The sequence below is a fragment of the Lissotriton vulgaris genome, chromosome 7, assembly GCF_964263255.1.
Source record: "Lissotriton vulgaris chromosome 7, aLisVul1.2, whole genome shotgun sequence".
NCBI lineage: Eukaryota > Metazoa > Chordata > Amphibia > Caudata > Salamandridae > Lissotriton > Lissotriton vulgaris.
In genome coordinates this window covers 1,039,173,883-1,039,186,889 of record NC_141695.1, presented here as the reverse complement: position 1 = coordinate 1,039,186,889, position 13,007 = coordinate 1,039,173,883, and the positions used below count along the sequence as shown (strand labels likewise).

General features: G+C 42.3%; 1 protein-coding gene across 6 annotated transcripts in view; it reads right to left on the bottom strand.

Moving 5' to 3' along the window:
• LOC147702888 (uncharacterized) overlaps positions 1 to 13,007 on the bottom strand; it is a 353,529-nt gene that overhangs the window by 67,965 nt on the left and 272,557 nt on the right. For all 6 annotated transcript variants that reach the window (XM_086931471.1, XM_086931472.1, XM_086931470.1 and 3 more), the window contains 7 exons: positions 11,933 to 11,977; positions 11,625 to 11,705; positions 9,940 to 9,975; positions 8,129 to 8,179; positions 7,344 to 7,370; positions 713 to 775; positions 571 to 624 (listed from right to left, as the gene is read on the bottom strand). In XM_086931471.1, the coding sequence (XP_086787597.1) occupies positions 571 to 624; positions 713 to 775; positions 7,344 to 7,370; positions 8,129 to 8,179; positions 9,940 to 9,975; positions 11,625 to 11,705; positions 11,933 to 11,977 (357 nt within the window). The remainder of the gene's footprint in view (positions 1 to 570; positions 625 to 712; positions 776 to 7,343; positions 7,371 to 8,128; positions 8,180 to 9,939; positions 9,976 to 11,624; positions 11,706 to 11,932; positions 11,978 to 13,007) is intronic.

Below are 13,007 nucleotides of genomic sequence, written 5' to 3'. Positions count from 1 at the left end.
AATAATAAATAAAAAAAAGAAACCAACCATTTCCAGGCCTGCCCCCTGATCCCGAACGTTTGGAGACATGCCAGGAGTGTGGCATTGTGTTGAATGCTGCTGACAAGTCCAGCATAATTAGCACAGCCCTGCCCAGACATCTAAAGTACCCCTGATGTCATCGACCACCTCCGCTAGAGCCGTCTCCGTGAAGCAACCGGGCCAACCTTTAATGCATCCAATTGACCCTTTCATCCTGTCACTAACTCTATACTCACATTTACTTGTATGAGAACCTTAGTGTCAATAAATGAGAACCTGGGTAATATGACAAACCAACTAAAAGAGAAGTCCTTCAATAAAATAGAGAGTACAAAAATAAGAATTCATTATATTATTTTTGTTCACATTTTACCAAATTATTTTCAAAGGTTTAGCTGACTGATTCCATTGATAGCAGTATTGCTAAAACAAAGAATCGACTTTCGATTTGTGATTGAGGAAAGGACTTGCTGTTTACAGCAACTCACTGTGTTAGTTGAATCTCAGTAGTTGTCACACCTGCTAAACACAGATACTCAGAGCACTTACCTTGTCTCCTTTGGCACCGGGCAAGCCAGTAAGTCCCACCGACCCCGGCAGTCCCTAGAAGTACAATGAACCAATCATACAATTGCTACAATACAAAAGAGGCGAATAATCTTCTTTTGCTCAAACAAGCAATTTAACTTACTGGTGGGCCAGTGTAACCCTTTTCACCACCGTCTCCTTTCTCTCCCTTATGACCGTCGAACCCCTAATGGAAAAGAGGGTGACTTAGCAGAGGAAATCTTAACATTTAAGTCGCCAATGCATTCAATAAAATAAGTATTACTTTGAGCACATTTTTAAGGTTCACTCCATGCAAAAGTGCTGACAAATTACCAATACGTCATTCAGTACCTGAGCTAAAAAAGACTATAACAAGAAGTTAAAATGTTCTGTACGTGCAATGACTTTGCAGATGGAATTCCTCATCTTCAGCTAAATAAATATATTTTGCAACAGGAACATTTTGAATCAAACGATGCAAGCGTAATTATGCAAGATTTGAAAAGCCTTCCTGTTTTCCTTGCTCCAATACATCTAGCACAAAGCTGTTTCACACCTTTTGTTTTGGGCAAGCCTTAAAAAAAAGGAACGGCTCCCTATTCCAACAATTTTTAAATATGGATCAATGGAATTCAACCCTCCTCTCCCTATTTAATTTTATTTTATCTCAGTAATATCAAACATCACAAATTAAAAACTGAAAATGAATCTATTTTAAATCAACATTTCATTCCTCTACGTGTGTACAAACACATTATGGGATCTACAGTTGCTGTTTTTTGAGCAGCTATTTAGAAAAAAAGGGGGGGGGGGGATAAACCTTACGATCCTCTTTAAATGCTAGACGTTTGTAAATGTGCTATACCTCAGCACATTGCCAAAAAATAAAAAATATAACCTATAGGGAATAATTAAGAAAAGTGAAATCAATATCTTCAGTTCTCTAAAATCTAAGCATCAATGTTTAATATTTTATTTCTATTTTCATGAAGATTCTTTTCTGATATCTTAATGAAACCACCTGTACAAGATGACAGAAAGCATTGATACACCAGGTATGGGGCGACCAACCTCTGGAAGGAATCTGACTGTCTGATTACGTGTTAATTAGCATGTCACGAGATAATAATGCCTTTGAGGATGGGTTGACCAACAATAGAGTTGACATCCCTCCAAAATGCAAACCACTCAGGAGAGGAAGTCCCCAAGGACTTTTTGGCACATGTACAAGCCTCTTTTTAGTCCCAGATATGCAGGGACTGTAACTCAAGTTCTATGAGCCTGGAGTATAAAGGATCTTTAGCAAATCCAGCTTGGCACCAAGGGTCTGATTTTAAGTTTGACGGAGGGTACTCTCCTCTTCAGGGCGTTGGATGACTTCCGCCATGTTGATGGTCTATTATCCACCCAATTTAGAAATGATCATCGACCCAGCGGTCATCTCCTTGCACAGAAAGGACACACCATCACATCGGTTCCATTCAGTGTACAGAACATTTAGTGGATGCCCACTGTTTCGACAGCTGTTCACTAAACTTTTCCAAAGGTTTTGTTTTTCAGAAACAAACTTCTCAAATGGAAGTTTGTTTTTGAAAAACAAAAAAACTCATGATCCCAGTACCCTTGGAGCTTTATTCTAGGGCGTGAGAGTCACTGCATTTTTCTGTCCATCACAGCCAGGTTTTTCCTAAATAGGTTGGGTGGTGTAATGTCCTTTTCCCGACCACCCCTACTACATCAGGCCATCAGAGGGAGCTTTCCATTGATGGAGTTCAATGGGGCACCATTGTCAGAAATGCTGTGATCAGCCCATCCCTAAATGAGGTGAGGGCACACTGGTTTTGCCAGACTGGGTACTTGCCAAACTCTAAATCAGGCCATAGTCAGTAAAATATGTGTGACCTCATGCCTGCATTTATCTGGTAGAGCCGGAAAACCTGGCAGAGGTAGCCACCATGTGTGCTCTCAGTCACAGGAACTCTAATAAGCCTTACCAGCATCCAGTGTCTCATGAGGGATTTTAAGTATGACATGTAACAACTACATTGTGCCACACTGAAATTGTGCTGTGGATGCGGTCTCAAAGTAGTTTGATTTTTAAATCCACACAATAAACTTGAACGTGCCCATTTTTGGATCCCACCACATGCAACTGAAAATCACCCACGGAGGAAACTGGTAGGTTGTATAGAAGTTCACCATCTCCATACAAGACCTCAAGTCCCCAAGCAGATTTCACCATCAGCTCTATAGTAGAATCAGAGAATATTTGTTATCAAAAGTTGATCATTTCAGGGCTCTATCAGAGCCATTAACCTACCTACCATATTTCCAAATATTTTTTCCCATCCACTCCCATTTTGATCATGCTACAGGGACACCCCCAATCCTCTGGCAATCCTTTGCTGCTTTGGATAAGTTGTAGCTCTCTGGCATGTTCTACAGTGGGATCCCTATATGATCTATGACCTGCTATGGATTTCAAAGAGCATTCTATTCAATAAGTCTTGTCTTCTAACCAATTTGCAAACTTTCTGTGAACACAGAATATATTATATACACATATAGAAGTCTCTTCTGGCTTTAAGCTAAATATTGCTGTGCCTCTGCTGAAGAAACACTCACATTTCAGACAAATTTCTCTGCTTCCTTTCAGTTTCAAAGATGTATAACAGTTTGTGACCTCTTAACTAACATAGACTCGGGTCCTGAAAAGCAACACGTTTTGCTTTCATTTGTTTAAAAAAAAAGGCTTATTTCCTTTTAGTGACTCTGGTAGGTGTTTTGGACAACCTTATGATGACCACTGACAATCGCAGTATCAATACACTGACCTATTTAGATGTATTTGCTGCTTTTGATACGTTCAAGCAAGTCATTCTCGTTTACTTGTTTCTGGTGTCATGTCTAGATTTTCAAAAAAACTGGTTCAGATTTTCTAAATGCATATTTTCAGGTTGTGCCCATTTCTCCTTTTTTCTCAACAGCCAGGTGCTTTCCTGTGGGACTCTCTAGTGCATGACAAGTGTTTTGCGTGCTCATTCCATCCCATGTATTGAATTTATATATGTATATTGTTGATACTCCAACTCTTCTCTGCCTAGGTAAGGATGGTGGCATTGCCAAGCCTTTGAAAGTCAGAGACTGGGTAGGGGACAGCTGGTAAAGACTTATTATGGACAAAACTAAAATCATTGTGGCATGTGTTAGAAGGACCTGTGGGGATGCACTTTCTGCCTTACTGAATTATGTGATTGTGTGACTCCTTCTAAGATTTTGAAGAATCTAGACCTGATTTTGCTCCAAGACTCCCTTCAGACCAGTGCCGGCTCTTTACTCTGATAATCACTACCATCTTGGGATCATTGGCTTCCATCGGCAGCGCAGTGATCTTTGCACTGTCATGATTACACAACATGGTGGCATCAGTAACTTTGGAGTTACAGGAAATAAGTTGAAATGCTGTTTGCTCATCGCATTTGGAGTACTAAATATGGTGATTGTTAGACCTGGCATCTTTGGCGTGGTTTCTCCCTATCTTTTTTTGCTCTACCTCCTGTATTTCTGATGCTGTGCTGGATTTTGTTTTTTCTGATTTAGATGCGTTGGGCACTTTGCCACTGCTGTTCAGTGTCAAAGTGCAAGTGCTCCCTTTGTAAATTGTTATTATGATTGGTTATCCATGATTGGCATATTTGTGTCACCAAGAAGTCCCTAGTAAAGTGCACTGAGTGTGCCAGGGCTGGTGATAACAAATGCTACTAGTGGGCCTGCAGCATTGATTGCGCCACCCACATGAGTAGCCCTAAAATGGTGTCTCAGGCCTGCCACTGCAGTGCCTGTGTGCAGTCTGTGAACTTCCAGGTCCTCCTGGTCAGTGTCCCCACTGGCCAGGCCTAACCCTTCCCTTTCTGTACACATTTGTCACCCCTATGGAAGGCCCAAGGTATCCCCTTGGGCAGGGTGCAGTGTATATGGAAGGTAGAGCATGTACTTGTGCAGGTGACATGCTCTGGTTGTGAATTACAGCCATTTTCGTATTTCACTATTGTAAGGCTATCTTGCCCCATAGGCTATCATAGGGAATGCTGGCTACAGTGGCTACCAGCATATCTTCCCATAGGAGCAAGATAGGAAATACAAGTCTGGTATCCCTGAACTCAGAATTTAATAACACATCTTTTAGGAAAGGTTGTTTTTAAATCCTGTGTTTGAGAACAGCACTTTTAGAAAGTTGCTGTTCTCTTGTCTGACCTTTTGGTGTCCCTTGGCCTGTTTGTGAATGGACTGTCTGGTTTGTGAGCGACAGGGGCTGGGTGGCTCCCAGAGTCTGAGTGGGCCATCCCTGGGCTGAATAGCTCCATCTGCCTCTAGAGTGGGGGGAGGGGGTGGCACCTGGGCCTGAATAGGGCTGTGCCTGCCTTCCACAATGCTGGTTCCACCTCCTGCTGGACGGCCGACGACCCTGCCCCTCTCTCTGAAAGGAAAGGAAAGCAGAGGCCAGGAAAACAAAGTGCTCAAGGAACACCCAGAACTGGTTCAGACCGGGCTCAAAAACCTCCTACACAAAGGGATCAAAGACTTTTAGGGGTATAAGTACAGGACCCCTGACTACAGAAAATTAGATCATCCTGGAATGAAGAAGGAACCTCTGCCAAGGATAAAGCTGAAACTGAAGAAGGAAAACTGTCCTGCTGTTGCTCTGATGGACTGACCTGCTGTTGCTTTGCTGCCAAGGAGTGGGGATGGACTTTGCTTTTGGTGCTGTGTCCCCTGTCTTGAAGGAATCTCCAAGGGCCGGAGAAGAGCTGGCTCCCTGTTAAGATGTCCCAGGAACAAAAGGACTTCCCCCCGCCTCTGCTTCCCTGAACTTCACTGAGAGTTCTGTCCTTCCTAGAGAGCTTGGGTCAGTTGTGGTGCCTCTGGAAGTTGGACCTGTGTTGAGAAGCTGGAAACCAAGCTTTTAACAACTTTCTGCAAATTTTGTCGCATCGCTCACTTGCGGAGCGCATCCCCGACAGTGTGAGGAAATTCCCGCCGCTATGAAGGCCGAGATCGTCGCAGCGTTGTCGCATCCTTCGTTTGCGGGACGCACCAGACCGGTAGGGGAAGATTACCATCGCTGCGAGTGTCGTCGCAGAGCCTGTCGTCGCTTGGTGAGATCGTCGCACCGCTTGCTTGCGGACCGCATCACGTCGCTGCGAGTGTCATCGTAGAGCCATCGCATCGAATAGCTGCGAGAGGAAGGTCCACTCATCATCGCCCCAGAGACCGTCGGAACTCCAAAGACCATTGCATCGTGCCTTTGCAAGCTTCTTTCACTACGGAATCGCAGCACCGGAATCCACGCAAGGTATCGCATCCCTCCCCATACAGACCGGAGTCACCGCATTACGCCCGCTACATCCAGCGGGGCTGTCGCATCACCTCCCCAGGGTCTCAGGAGTGATGCATCCCTTGTTTTCCACCGCACCAGCTTCTGTTTTGGAACTTTATTGCATTTAAAGGTACTGTTGGCCTCACGTGACACAACTATGAACTTTTCACACAACTGTGTATTTTTCTATTGCAACTTTAAGAATTCTTTTGCAACCATGTTCTTAAACTGTATATTTTGGATTTTTGTTGTTTTGGTCTTGTGTAGTTTAGATTAAATACCTTTATTTTTCTAAACTGTTGTCAGTTTGCGGTGTTTTCACTGTGTTACTGTGAGTGTTGGTACAAATACTTTACACATTGCATTCGATAAGCCTTGACTGCTCGTGCCAAGCTACCCAGAGGGTGAGCAGAGGTTATCTAAGAGTGTTTCGTCCTTACCCTGATAAGAAGCAAAAGTCCCTATTTGGACAGTAGTACCTACCTCTGCCAACTAGAGACCCCCAGTTCTAACAGCGATAATCAGGATCAATTAAAAGTGGCCTACGGAGCTGTGAACGCCACAACAAAAACATACTAAATTAAATCTCACAAGAACGCTGGATTTTGGAATCTGCAGCCATCTTGGAAGTTACTGTACAAAATAAAAAATATCTTGTTCCTAAGAGCAATGCCAATTCTGGGGGCTCATACTTACTAAAAGAAACCTACTACAACAGAAGGCAAGAAAGTAACAATGGCGTAGATGTTGTTGCTTTTTGGGGGGATACGAACACCAGAGCTAATTGATGTTTTCAAGTTTCACCCACAGCCAAAGGGCCCAGGGCCCTCTAAGGAGGGGAGAGTATTTGGTTGAGGAAACAGTTATGTTTCTGTTTTATAGACGTGTTGAGTGTGGCCTCTCAAAAACAGGCAACAGATTGCTGGGCAAGACTTTAGTGAACATGAAGATTTCATACAAAGATGGTAATGATTAACCTGGAAATCATTCAATCAAGAGCAATAACAGGAACATTTCACACAATAGTCAAACACTGGATAAAGAGAGACCTTCTCAACTACTGATACATCTATGAAGCCTCATTCTTCATTCCAAGAACTGTCTGGCTGTTCTGGAACATTTTGCGCACTCCTCTGACGCGATACCCCCAGGCTCTCCTCAGCCCTGCGTGGAAACTTCTGGTAATGCGTCAGTGTAGGATTAAACTGTGATAACGTATCCGGAGTCAGGATTTATACAGCTTAGTGAGGAGCTATGTGGCATATAACTGAGAAGGTATGTGGCATATAACTGAGGGAGACGAGTGGCTGAGCTGGAATTTTAACTTAATTAAGGACAGACCTTGCTAATAGATGTCCAAATGCAACATTCTACAATATTGGCATTGTTGACTTACCTTCGGCCCTTGAATTCCTGGAAGACCCTGTTAAAATGAAACAACGAGTGTTCGTGAGAGCAAGTTCAATACGTGTACCCTTGAAGACTCATAGCAAGATGGACGGAAACTTTGCTGATAATTTATGCTTCTTTCCGTTTGCCAGCAAGCCACCAGCAATTCTTTACTTTGAAAAATGTGCCTTTTCTAATCGTGCCTAGCATCTTATAAAATGATTCCTAACTGAGCATGAGGCAGACTTGTTTACTTTTTTCTTCCTAGTTATTGATTTAAATAGTTATTGTTAAAACATGGACTTCATTGATTGATTTAATTAATTACTGTTGAAACACGGACTTCATTTAAAAAAGAAGGATGCATTCAAAAGCCTTACAATCTCTTTCTTTTTGAAAAGCTATTCAAAACGTTTTTGCATGGGAAAACACAAATATAGTAATAGAAACCATTGTCGATTAAATTAGAAATCAGGAAATGCTCATGATTAATAAACATTAAAATCTTTAAATTACCCTTAAAAATCAAAACCATGGTACGCCATGCCACACCACTTGGCAGTTTCCCTTCTTTCTAAAACCTGCCCCCCACAGCCAATCCACATTATCCTCCACAATGGTTTATTTATGCTTTCCAAATTCCACTTTACATGCCCGCTGCAGCAATATTCCTAGAATGCGAGGCTCTTAGTGATCCGTGATTAAGTAAAACATGCAAAGATCTGAAAGACCATACATAAGGGCTAGAGTGATGATGGCAGATGGCACTGACCACTACAATTAAACACTTACTATTTGTCCTGGGGGCCCTGGGGGTCCAGGTGGTCCTTGCTCAGGTATAATCTGCATTCATAAAAACGATATATAGATTAAACTCAAGAAAACGGCAAATTGATAATACAGATAAACAATTTCCGAACCAAAGACAACATTGCAATCTCTCCTAGTTATGCAGACAACTGCCATTACCAAGTGACCGAGTTACTAAAGTCCGTAATAGAGCTTCATGTGAGTTCTGTTCAAGAGCTATCATCATCTAGAGCAATGCAGCAGATATTGATGGGTTGTCATGAAGACCTATTGTCCAAATCAACAGGCAGGTAAAGGGTCATTTGTTCTTCAGCTCTATGGTCAAGTGAAATAGTGCATACCTGAAATGAAATAGCTCTGATATAGCCGCAACCTTTAGTTGATTAGCAACTCTCGTGCATGTGTGTATGATTATCTAATTTATTATCAGTAACCTTCATTGCACTACTTCCGAGTCTTCTGTGCCAAAGTCTAGTGGGTGAATCTAGGGCTGGGAAAGAGGTAGCCCTGCAGTCCCAGGACATTTCACACAGGATTTAAGCTCCCTCCTAGCCTCAGGGTTACTTGCACCTGACCTGTCAAGTGGAACTTCTTGCTGCCATACCAAAGAAGAACCCTCTTGGTTAAAGACACAGGCCACTCGGGAGCATGGTGAGGGAGGAAGCCATGCTGCGGCACAGAAGCGTAAGATGTGCTGTAATGGATCAGCGACTGGCATAATGTTACTATGTGCTCATTATAAGAAGTGGCTCCATTGTTCTCGTGGGGACGCTGGGATGCTCAGGTGATCGGCTCTAATTTGCGAGACAGCGCGGTCAATTAAGACAATAAAAGCAATAAGAATCTGGTCCATCTACAGCATCTTTATAGATAGTGAGTCGTCTCTTCAGGCATTATTACCCGATCGCAGTTGGCGATGATGTTATCAATGCTGCTCAAGGGCGTAGCTTTAGGGGGCATGTTTGGGTTGTTACACCTCCCTAATAAAAAAAATTCTGGTAAATACTTGGTTCCATGTGCTTTCCGTCGGGTATGGTGAGGTGTCTGTCGGATTTAGCTGGATTTTTTACATAGACAAAAACAACACACCTACTCTTTCCCTCTCTGTTTTGAAAGTCTTCAAAAATGTGGTGTATTCCTACAAAATATTATGTTTTCTCTCACTTACTACGTTTACCAATCCGCATTCGTTTTCCTTTCCACTGTCCCTCTACCCACTCTCATGCACTCTGCTTGTTGTATAATGTATTTTAACATTACATGCCAGCCTGATTGTTGGAAAATCTTTAGTTCAACCCCACCCCCCAATCTTACTGACAAAGCTGCGCCCCTGATGCTGCTAGGATGAAGGCTCAATGAACATGCCAACACGATAAGGAAAAACGAACAGCATACTAAATTACAATGCAGAAGCAAGACCTTTTTTTCGGGAATGCGGAAGCAATTATTTGCAGCACTGCAAATGTGTGTGAGAAGGTGCAGCTACTTAAAGTGCCATGTTTCAGAAGGTCACTGTGAAGTTACAGCTGGCCATAGGCTTAATGGTTAGGAAGTAAGCATTATATAAATGCAGACGCTATACCATAGTATATGTCTAAATACATTTCTGCTTGGTGACTGATTAGATTGCTTGCTGGAAATGCATGTCTGGCAGTGTCAACAGCTGCCGAATCCACACAGCTGCCAGAAGGCAAGGATCACAACATCACCCTTTCAATTTTCCTCAAAACGCAAAGCAAAATAAATGGCATTTTAATCACATTGCAATAAAATTCACCCAATGCGTAACTTACCAATGTCTCGATCATTCCTTTTGCACCAGGAACTCCCTGTGGATACACCATGTACAGTTAATATACTGGTATTGTCGACCGATGTCAGTTCAAGTCGTACACACCTGATGTTCTGAAGGAGGCGAGTGCAAGTCATGAGTATCTGATGCTGTGAAGGATAGTTGTGTGAGGTATACTCACCTTCTGCTTTGAAGCAGAGAAGTGTAAGGCAAGCATACCTTAGTTCTGAAGTAGCCTAAGGTATACACACACCCTGCTCTGAAGGACAGGTGGGTGAGGCCTGCGTGACTTATGCTCTGATGGAGAGGAGTGCAAGGCATGCACACCTGCACACTTGTTACCCTAAAGGAGATGAGTGTAAAACAACTAAAAACTTGGATATTCAATAAGTAAAGTACCCCCTCCCTCAAGCGCCTTGAGACCCTCTGGGTGAGTAGTGCGCTATACAAATTTTTAAACTTAAACTTAACTTAAACTTAAACTTTCTGCCCGAAGTGTACTGAGGATTCTTCATATGAAAGATAATATTTATATAGCGAACAGTCCCAAGCTCGGTGGAGAATTGCTTTCATCCAGTGTCCTCTCAGTGTGTTTGCAAGGGACATCTAAGTATGTCCATTGTGGGATCCCTCGCTGCTTCTAAAATGTAGTGTTGAGTTGAAGGTTGCCTTATGACTATGCAACTTTCCATTTAGTAGTCAGTGCTTGGATGCCTTTTGCAGGCTTTATAAGTGCACAAGAAGTAGAAATAGTAGTCAAGCTTTTGGAAATACTGAAGCAAGGAGGCTTAGCATTGGTACTGTCCTGTGAGTGCTATGTGATTTGTGCTTGATATAATTTGCTATAGAATTTCAGATTTTATTATCTCTTTAAGAGATAGAGATATTTTCAAAGCATTTAAATTCACGTAGAGGATGAACCTTTATCAGCAGAATTGTTCATGAAGCCTGCAAGTCACATGCACAAAGATTGACAGGGACAACTCAGCCATCCATCCTTCCAAGATCAGTAAAATAACTACACATACATTACTTAAGAATAAGACCTAATAATGAAGTGCAAATAGGTATTTCTTTCATGCTTATTATTTAATCCGTTAAGATTTGAGACTTTTACACTTAAAGAGGCATGGGAGTTTTCCTCTCAGATGATGCGTGGAACCACTGGAGGAAAAGAGTTGTTCTCTGCATAATCTCCAGCCATTAAACATAGTCCTTACTGCACCGCTATCATTTGCTTAGATTTCGGCACTAGTAATTTTGCACCTCTACCAACGTCCAACTTTCTCTGTCCCTCCAACAGTATCTCACCTTCTGAGAGGAGGAGGTTACATTCACTCCCATCAGGACAGGTGAAGGGGTTGGGTTATGCAAACTAATCCTATTGTGGGTCAGAAAGTCCCTCCAAAGAGCACTCAGATTTTCTCCCATATGAACTAAGTTACAGTCAGTTGTGTAGAGAATCTTTGAGGCTGAACGATACGTCTTCCTGACCTAAAACCGTCTCTTGCTTTGTGTTCCTCTGGAAGTTTGATCCACAACTGATCAAAATAGCAGCGAACTAGGGTGTCAATGAACAGAACAGAATCACCTCATCCTATGCACTTTTCATCTAACAGAATGGTAGAATGAGGCATCCAAACAAGTGCACTGTAAATACACCAAAAAGGATGAAGAGGGACATACCGGAGGGCCCGCCAGCCCCATTTCCCCACGTTCTCCTTTTGATCCTTGTAGGCCAGCTTCTCCTTGGTCTCCCTTTATGCCCTAAAGAACAATACATTTTATCCATGTTTGTTAACTCAAATGTATTAAAAAAAATGCAAGAATACATTTGTCAAATATTAATATTACAATAGTTAAGATGACGGTTTTGAGATCTGTCTTCCCATTGCAGAGAGTCCAGAACGGATCATGGACCACATTATGTAGATTGTATCAAAAATGAAACAAAAACATGTATTGGTAAGGTAAATGGAGCATAATAAACATACCTTCTCCCCATCAATTCCAGGAGCCCCCGGCAATCCAAGTTCTCCCTAAAGAAATGAATAAGTCATGAGAACGTAGAAAAAAAGCCCTGTACACAAGAACTGGTCTGGTAGCAGGTTCCTTCTGCACAGCGGGATTCATGGATGCAAAATATACCACCGAACCAATGAATAAAATAATGTGCAAGACACAGGGCAGCAAAAGCAGTGATAGGAGGTACGAGTTAGGCTAGGAACAACGCAGAATCTATGATACAGCATTCAGGGAGGGAAGATGGATATTGACTGGCATCACATTTCTGGGTTTTTTCTCTCGATTTTATGGGTATTGGTCTGATTGATGCTGGCTCTTAAAGGTGACATAAGCGCAGGCTTCTAGTCCCCACCTCCAAGGTGGCACTAGAAACAGCACGGGTACAGTGAATGCGCTTGGGCAGATTTGTACCTAAGACCTGCCATGACGCAAATTCTGACAAATTTGGTAAGAGACAGATAATTGTTTCATATGTCCTAAGTCTACATTGCAATAAAGTATTAAAAGTAGGATTTGGGTTACGTTTTGCCACTTTTCAGTAGATTAATCTGTAGGAAATCTGGCTTTCAAGATATTTTTCACAAAATGTAATGTATTACATCTATTTTTTTCTAAGATTGTTGAGTGCTCGGTATGGATTTCAACTGAAATTGCATCTTATCAAGACAAAGCAAATGAAAAGAGAGTAAAAAAACTGAATGGTAACAAACATGAGGGAAGCTTTAACATTATGCCACCAAGTAACAGGGCCCTATCGTTTTGATGCCTCCGGTACCATAATGATAGGCCTCCTGTTACTTTTCTAAGTGGCCCCGTCTTCTGCGGATCCGGAGGTGGGAATAAATTAGCAGCAATTTTTGCTTCTGCACAACATTGTGGAAAGGGCCATGTGACCTTCTGCTACCTCGCACCAGCAAATCAAGAGTAGAACCTTTTTGCCATCAAACCCAGGATTCAAATTCAGGACACTGTACCCTCTCTCTCCAACAAACTAGTATGCACTCATTTGAGCATGGAAACGCAACCTTTACCTGCATTAGTGGA